The sequence below is a fragment of the Oryza brachyantha genome, chromosome 1 (genome assembly GCF_000231095.2).
Source record: "Oryza brachyantha chromosome 1, ObraRS2, whole genome shotgun sequence".
In the NCBI taxonomy this organism is placed as follows: Eukaryota; Viridiplantae; Streptophyta; class Magnoliopsida; order Poales; family Poaceae; genus Oryza; species Oryza brachyantha.
In genome coordinates this window covers 11,331,902-11,347,435 of record NC_023163.2, presented here as the reverse complement: position 1 = coordinate 11,347,435, position 15,534 = coordinate 11,331,902, and the positions used below count along the sequence as shown (strand labels likewise).

The 15,534-nt window shown below is 45.2% G+C and overlaps 2 protein-coding genes across 2 annotated transcripts; one reads left to right on the top strand and one right to left on the bottom strand.

Annotated features, from left to right (window-relative positions):
* Positions 1-7,728: 7,728 nt before the first annotated feature.
* On the top strand, positions 7,729-10,187 carry LOC102705775 (glutathione S-transferase 4-like). Its single transcript, XM_040522886.1, has 3 exons — positions 7,729-7,966; positions 8,343-8,391; positions 9,457-10,187. Exons 1-3 carry the CDS (start codon positions 7,817-7,819, stop codon positions 9,933-9,935), a joined length of 678 nt encoding a protein of 225 aa, XP_040378820.1. The 5' UTR covers positions 7,729-7,816; the 3' UTR covers positions 9,936-10,187.
* A 3,694-nt stretch (positions 10,188-13,881) lies between these two features.
* LOC102705490 (protein SRC2-like) lies at positions 13,882-15,034 on the bottom strand. Its single transcript, XM_015838548.1, has one exon. It carries the CDS (start codon positions 14,919-14,921, stop codon positions 14,037-14,039), a length of 885 nt encoding a protein of 294 aa, XP_015694034.1. The 5' UTR covers positions 14,922-15,034; the 3' UTR covers positions 13,882-14,036.
* Between the last annotated feature and the right edge of the window lie 500 nt (positions 15,035-15,534).

Sequence of the window (15,534 nt, the reverse complement as noted above, 5' to 3'; positions counted from 1 at the left end):
ATGTTTGTGAATAAAATTAGGACTTACAAGTACATGGATATTATTGATAGAATTATGCAGAGGATCACTCATGAAACGCTCATCAAAGCTGATACATATGTCGCATAGATTCTCCATTGGTATCGTCTTCTATGACATAGAAAGGGTCTTTCAGTGAATGACCAATGTTGACACTACTACAGAGGTAGGGATGTCCATATGCAACTTGCTTATAGGATGGCAATAGTTAACCAAACTTCCTCTTGTACTTAAATATATTAACCCAATTACACACAAATTGATTACCACTACTATTATCATGACATCACACATTATTCTTGTGATGTAGCTCAATGGTGGATGGTGTTTGCGATAGATACCCTGGCACTTAGAAATATTGTCCTACACATAGTCTCACAATGTTGCTCATCAAGTGGATGCGAGAGGAACCGAAGTACCTTTGCACTTATTCATACCAAGATCTGCAATAAGCTCGCACACAATAAACAGAATAGGCTTGTCTCTATGAACTACAATCTTAGGCTTAGAATTTCAGGCGGTACGAGGATATTTTAGTAAGAAAGACGATGATCCGCTCTATAGGCTAGCAAACATTTTCTTTTATGATACAAGTAACACATAAAGGATTGGATGAAGAAAGACGATGATCCACTCTAGAAATAGATGAGGACTCCATGTACAGTGAAACCCCATTCTAATCATGTGGGTTCGATCTAGATGATTGGCACAAGAACCCATATAGGCAAGAGGAACACTAAGAAGGGGTAAAAAACAAATCCAAAGGCCAACAAACCCAAGGCGAAGGGTAGGGGGAAGGCAAGGTCAACAACATCTATCAATAACAGTGATAATACTAATGACAGTCCTATCTATCAGGAGCCCACTGACAACAGTTCTAGGACAGAAACAAATGATGGTAACGATGGAGATGATGATGGTGTCTAAAGGGCATTCCAGAGGAGGAAAGAGACAGTCTCAAGTTCCACAACAGATATACTTCACCGGTATAAAATATTTTTCCCTCCCAAATACATCGTATATACAATCAATGTTTATAAATTATGTGTTGTACTTGCCTAACATACAAGTCTGATTAAATTCACCTACACCACTCAAGACCAAGACCATGGTGCTTAAAGTTCATGATGGTCAACTCATGCACCTCAGAGGCGGCATTAACTATGGTATGTTGAGCTTGACATACTACCAAAAAAATGGAACAACCCTAAGTAACAATAAAAATGCCGCGAGTGTTGAGCTGTAGCACTCCTAGAAGGACAATGGTCCATGAGTGTTTCTCTAACACTCTGGGATGTTAGTGTGTTGGGTGAATAAACCCACTTCAGTCTAGATTTTGGACCTCAGGACAACATAGTCAACAAAAGAATTGGAGCAACCTCAATTCCTTGGCTCTCAGATTTCCCCCAAAAAATAAAACCTAATCTCACCTATTGTCACGCCCAGAAATTTACACCAAATTTCTGAACAATAGCATGTATTAAATCTCGGTCCAGGCATCAGCCCGAGTACAACAAATTAATACACAGTTCCACGTCTTAAAAACAAATAAAAACAATTATCTATCGAAATGCAGCGGAAAAGAAAAACAAGACTAGACCATCTAATCTTCAGCTTCAGCTGGCGATGACGACTCCACACCACAGGCATTCTCGACGGCGGACTGAACCTCACTTCAACCTTCGGAACAACCTTCTGACTCAGGCTCTGGCACTTGCTCTGGTGGGGGAAAAATTAAGCAAGGCTGAGTACAATCCACCGTACTCAACAAGTAACACCCAAGACAGGGAGAATAATGAATGCAATAGGGTATCAAGGGATAGGCTAAGGTTAAATTGCACAAAGCTGCAGTAATTTAGCAAAACAGTAGATAAAATAGACTGAAATAAAAGTAAAGTAAACGATTAAAATAAACATCCACTGTCCAACGTTACACCACGTTGCAACAGGCCCAAACCACTGTCGAACGTTACACCACGTAGCGACAGGGTCAACCCTCTGTCCAACGTTACACCACGTTGCGACAGACCCAAACCACTGCCAACGTTACACCACATTGCGCAGTGTCAAACCAATTCCAAGATTTATAAAATTATTAAAGGGGTTCAACTAATCCCAGTGAGTCTATCAGTTCGCCCAATAACCGCGGGCACGGCTATTCGAATAGTTTTACTCTGCAGAGGTGTACAACTTTACCCACAAGACATGGCTGCCAAGCATGTTACCATGCCCCAACGTATCACCACGATACCTCAGTACGGAAACCATGATAAGACCTTTCACCTAACCCTCCCTAGACAATCGTACCACACTTCAGGTTTCACCCCCTCCTTTACACCAAGTCGGGCAGTCCCCTCTTGTGCCTTGGTAGATCCGGAAGCAGCAGAGGCTTTCGTTACACCACGATTGCCCGTCCATACTCCATCACGCCTACCCTTGCCTCGGTACGTCGAATAGGGACAAGCTAGATTACGAGTCTCACCGTTGCCCATTCTGGCTTGTGGTTAGTACGTGTAAGACCTTCAGGGTTTCCTGAGAACCGGTCCTTAATTGCCATGGGTGCGACTCTCAAAACCATGCACCCACAGCCCACCATAAGCAATATTTTAGTTGTATTAATCCTCAACGGGATATTAATAATGATTACAACCATTAAAGGTCTATTAAAGTGTAACAGTAATTAAATAATAATTGGTGAGCTAGTTGAGCTAAGCATGGCTAAGCATTGCCTAACCCTAAGTCTAGTCAAATTAACCCTAGGATGACAATAATAATAAATGGGGATCAACGGATATGTTGGTAAATGCCCAATAGATAAATAAAGTAAATAGATTTGAATACAATGCATGTTTGAATGTAAAAGCGGGGGTTTTATAAACATAGGTTCAATATGATCAAAGAAGGGTGCCACTTGCCTTGCTTAGACCCACGAGGAACTTCGGTGACGACTTCGAGAACGAACGGCGCTGCGACGGGATCAAAACCTACGACAAACAAGGCAAAACAAACAAAACGGGCTAAAAAACTACTGAAGCAAAGAAAGAAACTATTTTTAATAGATTCTTGGCATTTTTTTGGATTTAACGAAACTTGAATGGACCTAAACGGAGACTAGATGAATTACTTATGAATTTTAGAAGATTATCTGTGTTTTTAAACTAAACAGAAAAACCTTATTGATTTATTGCGCAATTAATCGGAGGCATGACGTCAGCACAGGAGTGAGAGGAGGCTGACGGCTGGGACCCACTGGCAGTGAGACAAGAGCAGAAGAGGGGCTGACAAGGGGGCCCACGAGGAGAGAGAGATCGACTGGCCGGGCCCGCTTGACAGAGGAAGAGAGCAGAGGAGGGAGGGGAGAGCGCAGGCACAGCAGGCGGCAGGCGGCGGGACGGCGGCGCGAGCGGCGACCGGCGACGTCGGCGCAACGGCAGCGGGCGGCGGCGACGACCGACGGCGCGGCGAGCGGCGGCGCTAAGGATCGGCGAGGTGAGGCGGCGGCCGAGGTAGAGAGGCGGCGCATGGCCGACGGCGGCAATGGCGCCCGACGGCGACGACGGCGCGATGGGAGGGCGACGGCGCTCCGGCGTCGGCGAGGTTGCGTCGGCGACGGTGAGGCGAGGGTAACGATGGCCAGAGGGGCGACAGTGACGTCTGGGGCACGCACACGCGTGGCGGCGGCGGCGACCTCAGCGACATCGTGCGGAGGGAAAAAGAGAGGGAAGGGGGACGGCGACGGCTTACCGGCGCCGACGTCGGTGGGTCGGCGTCGCGGTGGGACGGGTGGTGACGACCGGTGGCGTGGATGGCGGCGCACAGGTGGCGAGATCAGGCGCGGCGGCGAGGTGGCTAGGCACAACGGCGGCTCGGGCAGAGAGGGGAAAGAAATGGCGGCGGTGGGCAGGGAGGCGAATTTTATAGGGGCGGCCGGCTAGGGCGGAGGCGGCGGTTAGAGACCACGTTGCACACGCGGGCGCGGCGGACGGCGGCCGTTGCGGGTGCGGGAGTTGGAGTCAGCGGCGGCTTCGGCGCGGGAAATCCGGAGAGCGCGGCGGCGCGAGGCGGCGGCTGGCGGCCGGGAGAAGCGGGGCGGTGGTTACTCTGGGCAACGGATTTGGCGGCGACCGGGGAAAGCAGAGTGGTGGTTGCACCGACGTGATGGAGCGGGGCGGCGGTGCACGACGAGGCGTGGCAGCGGCGCAGCACGATGGTGCTGGCGCTGTGGCAAGCAGAGGTTGGACGGACGCAGCGCAGCGGCGCGAGCGTGAGGGCGACGCAGCAACGGGCGACACATCGTGGGTACTCGGGCTGATGCCTGGACCGAGATTTAATACATGCTATTGTTCAGAAATTTGGTGTAAATTTCTGGGCGTGACACCTATCCTCTCACTTGCCCACGTTTCCTTGCTTCACATACCACAGCAGTAGCTCCGTCCCTATACTCTCCAATCTCTCTTCCATTTCTCTCCCAACAGAACGTGCTTTTTGTTCTCCCAAACACATTTCTTCCTGATGCCATATCTATCTCATTAATCTACCTTCAACCACTAAATCTGAGAGGCATACATTTTCCCGGTTTGCTTTAGCACACAACACATTTCTTCTTTCATGGGCTAAAATTGGATGGATGACTCTCTCCACCAAGCAAATCTGGGGGACAGCAAAATAACTTTCCTGTATTGCTGTCCACCTTACGAATTTTAGCAAATGTGTTCTGATTGTTCTGTCCCAAAAAAATAAAATTAGCTTTAATGACATAGTTAGATTTCTCATGTGGATGATTGCAATGTGATTTGAATGTTTTCTTGGAATATTATAGTTAGTTGAATTAATGGAGCTACCAAATCATTACATTTTACGGGTGACTTGGATGGCAGGGTTTGGTAAATGTGTGGTTTCCAATGATGTTGGCTTTCAATCTTTGATGATCAATTTGATTACCAAAACAAGCAATTAGCTAAATTTAGTTTATTAAAATAAGGTGTCTATGTTTACAATAGCAGTATAACAAACTGAGTTGCGGTGCATCTAACATTTTTCTGTTTTAACAAAGTAGTAGGTCTAAAATAGTACACGATGTTCAGAAAAATATAGAAAGTGCACACAAAATAGTTTGGTTCACGGTGTAAGATATGATGGAGGACCGTAGTTGGATGTATACTAGGCATCGAAAGAGCATGCATTTCTGTTGTGCCGAATGCTAATGTTGATCGAGTGAGATGCCCTTGTGCTTTTATTTGAATTGCATGCTATAGAGCAGAGAAGTTATGCAGTTTGATTTAGAAAAATAATGTTTCAAAGCTAATTATGAGGCATGGACAACACATGGTGAGACATTGGCAACACGAGCAATGTACTCCTCTGGAGGAAGGTAATAATCAGATGGATAGAATGGATGAGATTATGTTTGATGTATGCAATGCACATGAAGCAGTTGGTGAGGAAGAACCAGAACCTACAACACAACCTTTCTATCAAATATTATCAGCTTCAGAGCAACCAATACATGACACGACAAGAGTAACTCAGCTAGATGCAGTGACCCGTTTGATGAATGTGAAGTCACTATCCAGTCTGAGCATATTATGTTATGATGATTTGTGGAAGGTAGTCTGTAATTAAGCTTCTACCTCGTGTACACAAGTTACCACTGAAATTTATGAGTGCAAGAAGTTGTTGGGGGCTCTAGGCTTGCCATATGAGAAAATTGACGTATGTACAAACAATTGCATGTTATTTCGAAAAGAACATGAGAAGAAAGACCGATGTGATATATGTGGTGAGTGCTGGTATTTTGAGAATGGTGATGAGTCGGAAGAAAGGGAGAGGCCATGAGTGGCAAGAAAAATTCTACATTACCTAATTTCATCCTAATTAACTAGGCTCCTTTGAACCATGTTGATGTGGTATGATCAGTTGTGAGGACTGAAGACACCTATTTAGCTATTTGGTTGGAGATGTGATTCATCTTTTGTGTGATAAATGACCACCTTACATCTATGATATTTTAATGTGCTATACATGCATGTTAAGGCTGATTGGTGTTTTTTATGTGATATTTGTTATTTCTTGTGAAATAATGTGTGTGTAATTGGCATAAAGCATTAATGGATAGAAATGGATATAAATAGCAACATGATTTTTAAATTGGAATGCACTTCCTAGAGTGCTCAATACTCAGGGAACATATCTTCGTGGCAAACAATGCAGGATGACACGTTTGAAAAGTAAACCTGAAGGCATCCCAGAGTGGTTGAAAAACTCAAAGATTGTTGTGTTTCCCATAGTGTTTATAGAAACTCTCGAGGGAGTTTAGAGCTTTCTCGAGTTATTTACCCTGAGAAATCGTTTCTGGGTATCACACCGAGGTTTAGTCTTCCCATAGTGTTTTGGTAGGTGTCCTGAGTTTGCCATGGCACTCAGGGATATTATACTCCCTGGTAGTGATACACCATAGGAGAGCTATGTATCTTTTCCAACCTCGACGACATTGAATAGCCAAGGAAGGTATGCATACAACCGCCCAAATGCCTCTGAATATCCTGCAGTTAGATGGGTGTATGAGTGGCATGAGATAAGTTGGTATTCTCAGTTGTATTAGTAGTGAGAAACAACAACATTATGGACGCATCATTTAGCAGTTCGGAAAGTATATGCACGAAAAACGAGGGAATTTGAGTTATTAACAGGGAGAAAGAATGGGAACGGAGTGACTCATTACACGTCATGCCCCTTGCACACATCTTGTCCTAAGTGGCTCGACGAGCAATGTAGGGCCATCACTTGGCCTCCCATAGGCCAACTTGTTGATGGACCATTCCACTGCTCTACTGATCATGACCTTGGATTTATTTTATTTATATACTTTTTAGTAAAAAATAATAAAACGAATGTTTGTTTGAAAAAATTACAAAAATTAACCTCCAACGGTTAGCCAGTGGATGATATATATATCCATCGGAAAGGTGGCTAATAGGGCTTGCCACAAATTTGCAGGTGGCTCCCTTAACACCTATTTACTGGACGATTTAACCAGAACAAGAGACCGTCTACAAAATGTCCCGCTGTGAGCATTGGAGAGAGGTGATTATTTTGTAAGCGACCCATTATAAGTGAATAAAATTCCTACTTGGACGACGTTAAGAGGGCACTTACAAAATCGGTAGGCACCTAGTCTCTCAAAGGTTCACGAGTTATCATGGATGTCAACGATCGTCCTCATCAAGTATATTGCCGACTTTTGAGTGTTTATATATACCACCCACTAGCCCAACATTATGGATCTAGTTTTGCAAAAAATAAAATATATGTTTTTATTAATATTTGTTAGAAATTATATAAATAAAAAAGATCTCATGATTGTGCCCTCGGTGGCGCTTTGCCATGGGCACTGACAGGTGGACCATGTTGTCTCCACTGATTCCCATGAACAAACGTTCCCTGTCCAGTTCTTTCTCTGGTCATGGAACCCGATCGAGATGTGCCATGCATGAATCATGTGGAAGGAAAATTTAAACTCTTGCGCAAGCAATGACGAAACGCAAGCTGCCGATCGAAATCCTGCATCCTTCCGGTTTCCTCTAGCTAGCTCAGCACCCCGACAAAATCGAAAAAAGAAGCATGGCGAATGACTGGGTCAGCACCGGACAATATTAATTAAACGCACGCACAGGATTCAAACATAGCGAACAAATTGGCCGGGCAGGTGACGACCCAGGGAGCTCTATATAAACCAACAAATCCAACAGCCAGGCTATAGTTCACCATCAAGAAGAAGCTAGAGCAGCAACAGCAATTAATGGCGCCGATCAAAGTGTACGGGTGGGTGGTGTCGCCATGGATGGCGCGGGTGCTGGTGTGCCTGGAGGAGGCCGGCGTCGAGTACGAGGTCGTCCCGATGAGCCGGTCCGGCGGCGACCACCGCCGGCCGGAGCACCTCGCCAGGAACGTACGTCCATCTCTCCTCCTCGCCCTTTAATTCTTCCCATAGATATGTTGTCATCCTTACCTCTTCGATTGTTTTTATTTTTAAAAGTCAAAATTTAACTTCTTAATTTAAATTTAAAATTGATTTTAGATTCTTTTAATAAAATTTACTTTTTAATTTTGGCTTTTAGATTGTAAGAATATATGATTTAACTTTTTTTTCCATGAGAAACCCAAACTGTCACCCCACTTTTAATTTGGAAGGAGGAGAAAATCCTATTTGGATTTACTATTTGGATGCATTTTTTCCAACCCTAGTTGTTGTTTCGATAAGAACGTTTCAGTCAGCTTCAGCTTACTAAAGTTTTATTTATGTATATTATATATGAATTATGCAGCCATTCGGTGAGATTCCAGTACTGGAGGATGGCGACTTGACGCTCTACCGTAAGCAAGCTTGACTTGTCTTCCTTTGACTTTGACTGAATTTTCTAGTAGTAATTATTTCTCTGAATAGTTGTTGTATTAGGCCCGGTTTAGTTATAAAAAATTTTTCTAAAAACATCACATCAAATTTTTGACACCTAAATAAAATATTAAATAGATATGAATATTAAAACTAATTACACGGTTATAGAGAAAATCGTGAGATGAATCTTTTGAGTTTAATTAGTACATAATTAGCCATAAGTGCTACGGTAACCAACATGTGCTAATGACGGATTAATTAGATTCAAAAAATTCAACTCCCGATTTCCAGGCGAAATCTGAAATTTATTTGTAATTAGACTACGTTATTAAGTGTATTACCGTACACGTTGATCTAACGTCTCTCAAAAATTTTCTCCAACTAACCGCTGCCTAAGAGTAAATTCAGTCATTCTTTCAACAAGAGCACTGATACTGACTTTTAGTATCAACCACACGTTACTAGTACACACAAAAAATATGTAAGTTGCATTTGAGTAAAAAAACAAAATTTTCTTCGGATCACTAATACACATCTTATTTCATTTTCTTCGTATCAGTCTAGTGATACTTTAACTTAAGAATAATTTTAAAGTACTTAATTAGATACCGAATGTTACTAAAATTTTAGTATAAAATTTGAAACCTAGCTCGGTAGGTACTCAAGAACCGTAAAATTTATCTGAACTTAATCAAGTTGTACACATATTAAAGCCTTATGCCATCTTAGTATCCTCTGAAATCTAGGGAGAAAAGTAAATACTACCTCCGTTTCATAATGTTTGACTTTTTTGTTGCAACGTTTATTCATTCATCTTATTCAAAAAATTTAGTATAAATGTAAAAAATAATAAGTCATGCTTAAAGTTGAATCGATAATAAAGCAAGTCACACACAAAATAAATGATATTTTCATAATTTTTTAAATTAGAAAAATGGTTAAATATTACGAGAAAAAAGTCAAACATCTTGCGTTATGAAACGGAGGAAGTAGCATAAATGAAAAAACTAATTAAATCGTTTGATGTTTGATGTTACCCTCAGAATCACGAGCAATCGCAAGGTACATCTTTCGCAAGTACAAGCCGGAGTTCCTGGGGCTCGGAGAGGGCGGCAGCCTGGAGGAGTCGGCGATGGTGGACGTGTGGCTCGAGGTGGAAGCCCACCAGCACGAGCCCGCCGTGAAGCCCGTCCTGTTGCACTGCATCATCAACAAGTTCACCGGCCAGGACCGCGACCAGGGCGTCGTCGACGAGAGCGTCGGGAAGCTGGAGAAGCTGTTCGAGGTGTACGAGGCGAGGCTGGCCGGCTCCAAGTACCTCGCCGGCGACCGCCTCAGCGTCGCCGACCTCAGCCACTTCTCCTCCATGCGCTACTTCATGGCGACGGAGTACGCCGGCGTTGTCGACGCGTACCCGCGCGTGAAGGCGTGGTGGGAGGCGCTGCTGGCCAGGCCGTCGGTGAAGAAGGTCATGGCCGGCATGCCTCCGGATTTCGGGTTCGGAAGCGGGAACATACCATAGTGCTGCTGCTTGTTTAGCTTTTGCGACTTGCTAGTATATTTTCTTATCCAGGAAAAGAAGTATTAATTACCGCTCTAAACAAATGGTACGTCACCAAGTTATCTTGCATAAGAGTTGTAATATTACAGAATTATGAAATGGTTTTTGTTATGATGGAATAAATTTGTGTACTACCAAAACCAACACAAAGACAAATTAAACGACATCATACACATCCAAATGACTAGTTATCCCCTTTGACATGTGTATGTTGGTTCCTTCAGCTGTTTCCTTCCTGCCGCTAGTCTTATTCAACCCAATTTTTTTTTCTTATGCTTATAAAATAAAATTTAAATTTTTAACCTCAAATTTAGTGTTGATTTTAAGGTTTTTATCAAAGTTTTTTTTCCAACCTTGAGGTTTAGATTGCTAAAAATACATATATAAAATTTTTATTCGCAAACTATTTTTTTTTACAAATATATCGTTTAGATTTTTTTTATAAAAAATCAAACAATCACCCTTTATACATGTGCGGATCTGCCCCCTCCTTGGTGAAAACGATAGGAACTAATGGGAATTGGTATATAACTATGAAAACGATGTTCGGCCGATCCAGAATCAATCATACCTAATATTTTACTATTCAGTGTCAAGTATGTTATCCACGTTGATATTTTTTTAGAAAAAATGGATGTTATAATTGACTAAAAACAGAAATGAACGGAAATGATAACACTTTTATAGAAACGACAAGACGTCGATCAGGAATTTCAGTTACCGTTTTCACCCTGCCTACCCTTTGCTGATATCCTCCCATCTTGCAACGTGTGCATTCTAAGCATTTCGACGAAACTTTGGTGATACTTCTATGTACCATCGTAAAACCTCGATGTAACCATCAAATAAAAAAAATTTCGTTTATATAATCTATATTAAGTTTACAAAAATATATTTTGATTTGATACTTTTATATATCTATACCACCCAATGTCCATAGGAGGGTTTTCTTTTTCCTAGTTGGTCCTTTTTTATGACATGGCAACGACCATTCCCCCCTTGGACTTTTAGCATATTACACTTGTTCAATCTTAGTAATTGACTACTACCTCCGTACCATAATAACCTCATTTTTTATTTTTCCGTGTCTAATGTTTGACCATTCGTTTTATTTAAAAAAATTTTACGATCAATATTTTTATTATTACTATATGATAAAATATAAATAGTACTTTACATGTGACTAATTTTTTTAAGTTTTTATATAAATTTTTTAAATAAGACGAATGGTCAAACGTTGGACACGAAAAAACGAAAAATAAGATTATTATGGGACGGAGGTAGTATTGATTTATCTTATAATATACCAATAACCATAAAATTAGTATGACATAAAAATATTCTCAAATAAGAATCTAATGGATTGCAGGCATGACACAAAACTCATCTTGTTAGCTCTATTATTAGTCATAGCGGGAGGAAAAATGACTCATAAAATGAGGAATAAATAGATAGATGTGGACTTTACAAAGATCTTGGAAGCCAAATGGGGTCAATCGGAGTTATGGTTTAGGAAATATGGATTTTTAGAGTTTGGAAGTATTTCGGATGGCTGTTGTACTTATTCAAATTTAAAATTGATAGTTCCAGTGAATATTCTCTGGCAAGTGAGGCTAGGCAGTTTGACTGAAATGAGGAGGGAACAAGGTAGGGTCCATATGGGCCTACCTTATTTATTACTGTCTTCTCTGTTCTCTCTTTTTCTCTCAGCATTCCCGTTGCTCTCTCTTCTTTCTCTCTACTCTTTCTTTCTTCTTTGTCTCTCTCACTCACGCAGCCATGGGAGGGGGCGACTAGAGGGGAGGCCGGCCAGGGAAAGGGGAAGGGAGGCGAGCGTTGGTGGCAGGGAGGCAGGAGGCACCTGCAGCAGCTCGGCGACGCTGGGTCGGGCCTAGAGGTGGCCGGTAGTCGCTAAACAGGCGGCCGGGTGGTGGGTGCCATGCATGCACGCACGGCAACGGCGCCTCAGCTAGGAGCGACGCCTAGCGGTGTGCGACGGCGACGATCACGTTGTGGAGGAGAGGAAGCCAGGGCCAAGGCTACCCTTCATGACCACAACCTCACCGGTTTCGTGGCAGCTTGGCACGACGACAACATCAGCTTAGAGCGACAAAGAAGATGGAATCACGCCGAAGTAGTGATGGCAAAGGTGAGTTCCGAGGGTACTTATAGGCGCCTCGCGGCCAACGTCACCCTCTGTCTGTCGCTTGCTCACCTCGACCTTTGGCTTTTTAGGTGAAGTGATGGCATGGGTAGTCAGCGCAGCGAGCGCGCATCACCGCAAAACATGGGACGCAGTGAGCACAGTGACCTTGCGTCTTCGGCAAACCTGGGTCGTAGCAAGGCAGCGCAGAACCGCCGAGCTTGCTGCTGTTTCAATGATGTCACATTGCCCTGGACGGTTCAATGCTGAACGAGCAAAAAGTTTGAAAAGAAAGCATCACTGGGATGTTAGCCCGAGAGAAAAACTCATGCACGCAGGGTGATGTAGGCTACTGTGGAGACAGGAGGCTATATGCTTAGTTGAATGAGATGGACATTGGATGAGTGAAGCCAACGGATAAAAACAAGGAGTAAAAATGAGGATTTCTGAATGACATGGGTGTTGGGATTGTTTTGAGATTTTCGGATAGATGGTTTCTACAGAAAGAACGAAAATAAAGCTCGGAACACCCAATTTAAATAGCAAAAATAAAATTCTCCTGTAAAACGAGAACCTAATAAATAAATAAAAACATGGGTGTTACACATAGTCAGCGAACATCTCCGGTTGGGCCTAGGGGTCACCTACATCGTGAAGGGTCGGCAATGCTGGCCCATCCCCCTCATGGCCAGTCGGGCACCTCTTGTCTGATCGGTGGACTATCCTCCCGTGATACGTCAGGCTACCCGAGTCTGATGCCATAGTAGTCAAGCGCATGCGGTCAGACCGGAGGAGCACATGGTGTGAGGCAGCTAGTACATGGGCCCTAGTTAAGGGGACCTTTTAGAGTGACCTATGGGACCCTTGGCGGTCTCCACCTACAAGAATTAATGACATACCTACCGTATTTTATGTCACATGTTCATTATGTTTTACATGTGTTGTCTAATACACTTTTCTTTATACCATGCATTGAAGATAGTAAGATAACTTCTGACATCTGCATGAAAAAGGAAACTCATATACAGTCCCATCGATTCTATCGAGAAGACTTTCTTTCCACCACAATTAGAAATACTGAAGTTGTCACCTCCGAGGCACTATGGTAACCCCTTGAGACCATAAAAAAGATGTGCCATGCCTATGATAGGGTGAATTCCATTGATCACCGCCCAGGTGCCCAGTGCATTGACTATCCTAGGATGATGCCTATACAAACACGGCGATCCTCATTGCCAGCTTATGCATACCAACATTAACCTTGGTCTCTTGGTGGTGTACCACCACATCAAGCCTTATGTCTACAACTATAGCTTTATATTCCACTGGTCACTACACCACAAAATTCCGCATAAGCAAAACAAGTGGACTAGATGACGTGATTCCGTCCGAACGAGACCCAATTATAAAGCAGATGATACTAATTGGTATCAACTTAGTATCTTCTGGTACTCGATGATACCATTATACCAACTGGTATCATCGTTACCGCACGGTGAGATAGTGCGGAGGGGCAGCAGGGTGCAGGGGAGGAATGTGCCGGAGCATGATCGAAGCCGGCAGCGGAGAGCTGCGTCAGCGCAGATGGGAAGGGGAAATTAGCGTGGAGGAGCGGCATTGGCGTCAAAATTAAGCAGCATAAGGTAACTCTCCTTGGCACGAAGGGGACAGAGGCGGCTGCTGGGGAGGCAGCGCCGGTGGTAAACGAGCGCGACGCGAGGTAGCGTCGGGACGAAGGAACACGCAGTGAACAAGACGATGGACTCATTAATGGATTCCTGTCCGGACGGGAGGACGTCGTCTAGACTTTCTGTAAGCAAAATTGGTGACCACGGGTAGCCAAGGATCTTATGAACGTGACAACTCTTTTATACAGGTGCATTACCCATGCACGCGAATACAGGATGACATGGCGAGAGCTAAAACTCCAGTGCATCATTGAACCCGGCGTCGTAGGCCGCGTCGGCCTCCATGTCGCCGACCATTTCCCCAACCATCATCCCGCCGACCGCGCCGCCGAGGAGCCCCAGGCCGAGGCCCATGCCCATGCTCCCACCTTTCTGCCTCGCCGGCTGTTGCTGCGGCGGCCCCGCGTAGCCGTACGTCGCCGCCGGCGGTGGGGCCGCGCTGTACGCGTACGGTGGTGGCGGAGCCGGGTAGCCGTACGGCTGCTGTGGTGGGTACCCTCCCCCGTACGGCGCGCCGTACGGAGCCACCGGCGGGTACGCTGCCGCCGCGGCGTTCGGCGGCGGGTAGGCGGTGACCGGCGTCATGCTCTTCTCCATCGCCTTTTCTGAGTCTGGCACGTACATGGCGTACTGCGCTTCCGTGGTGGATGCCGCGCTCGCGGCGTCGACTGCTTCGAGGGCGGGCTTGACGTCGGTGATCCTGTAGCAGAAGTAGAGCACGCCGTGCGGGCGGCCGGACATGGGACGGCGCACCTGGTAGCTCGCGGACTTCGGCTCGGCGCCGCCGCCGCCTTGCGCGCCGGCGAGGAGATCGTCGAGGGGCACGAACACGTCCCCGACGTCGCGGTGGCCGCCGAAGGCGCGGTTGCAGCGGAGCTGCACGTGGAGGGCGAGGCCACGCGTGTCGGCGCCGTGGGCGGGGATGGGGAGGTGGAGCACGGTGTTCCAGGAGGGGCTGCGGCCGCCCCTGCGGTCGGCATGGGTGCCGTGCATGGGCATGGGGACGTTGCTGCCGGAGATGCAGGCGACGGCGTAGACGCGCATGCGGGAGAAGAGGGTCACCTTCTTGAGGTCGCTCGCGGAGACGAGCGTCAGCTCCAGCACCCGGTACGCCATTGCCGGAGCACGGGAGGAGGAGAGAGGCGGAGGAGGAGGAGGAGGAAGAGAGAGAGATTTTTGCGTAGCCAGCCCTGCGACGGCGACGTGCGTGTCCTCCTCGAGTTGGAGAGAGGCGCCATGGCGCGGGTTAAGAAGGGATCGTTCGCGGCTAAGCTTGCTGCATTTTGGCTCTAAGAATAGCCGAGGGATCCTGATTGCTGAGCCTCCCATGCTTAACTTTGTGCGGTGTGGCGAGTTCCACTCGGGCAGACACTCTAAATGCCATTTTGTTTTTCTGTGTTTTTCTCTTAATTTTCTTGGAGGCAACCTCAAATGCATTCCTATCATTAATTGCAGTCTGCTTTGAAATGATTTGGCATCAGTTGATCATACCCAACCAGTCAACAAATAGATAGTACTGCCTTCCTCCAAAATAAGTATATATCTGTAATTCATATTTATCCCACAGAGTATATTTATGAAATATTAGTGGCTTCATTGATCATATCTAAAGTATGTATAATAGCAGGAAATGAGCTCCCTTTGAATTTTTCACTGACGTGGCCGTCTCCGTTGCTCGACACGCACATGCTGGTTTTTTACTGCGTGCTTGTCGTTTGCCATCCGAGGG

Coding starts and splice junctions, on each gene's coding strand:
- LOC102705775 (XM_040522886.1), top strand. CDS start 7,817: ATGGCGCCGATCAAAGTGTACGGGTGGGTGGTGTCGCCATGGATGGCG. Junction 7,967..8,342: donor CGGAGCACCTCGCCAGGAAC/GTACGTCCATCT, acceptor TGAATTATGCAG/CCATTCGGTGAGATTCCAGT. Junction 8,392..9,456: donor TGGCGACTTGACGCTCTACC/GTAAGCAAGCTT, acceptor TGTTACCCTCAG/AATCACGAGCAATCGCAAGG.
- LOC102705490 (XM_015838548.1), bottom strand. CDS start 14,921: ATGGCGTACCGGGTGCTGGAGCTGACGCTCGTCTCCGCGAGCGACCTC.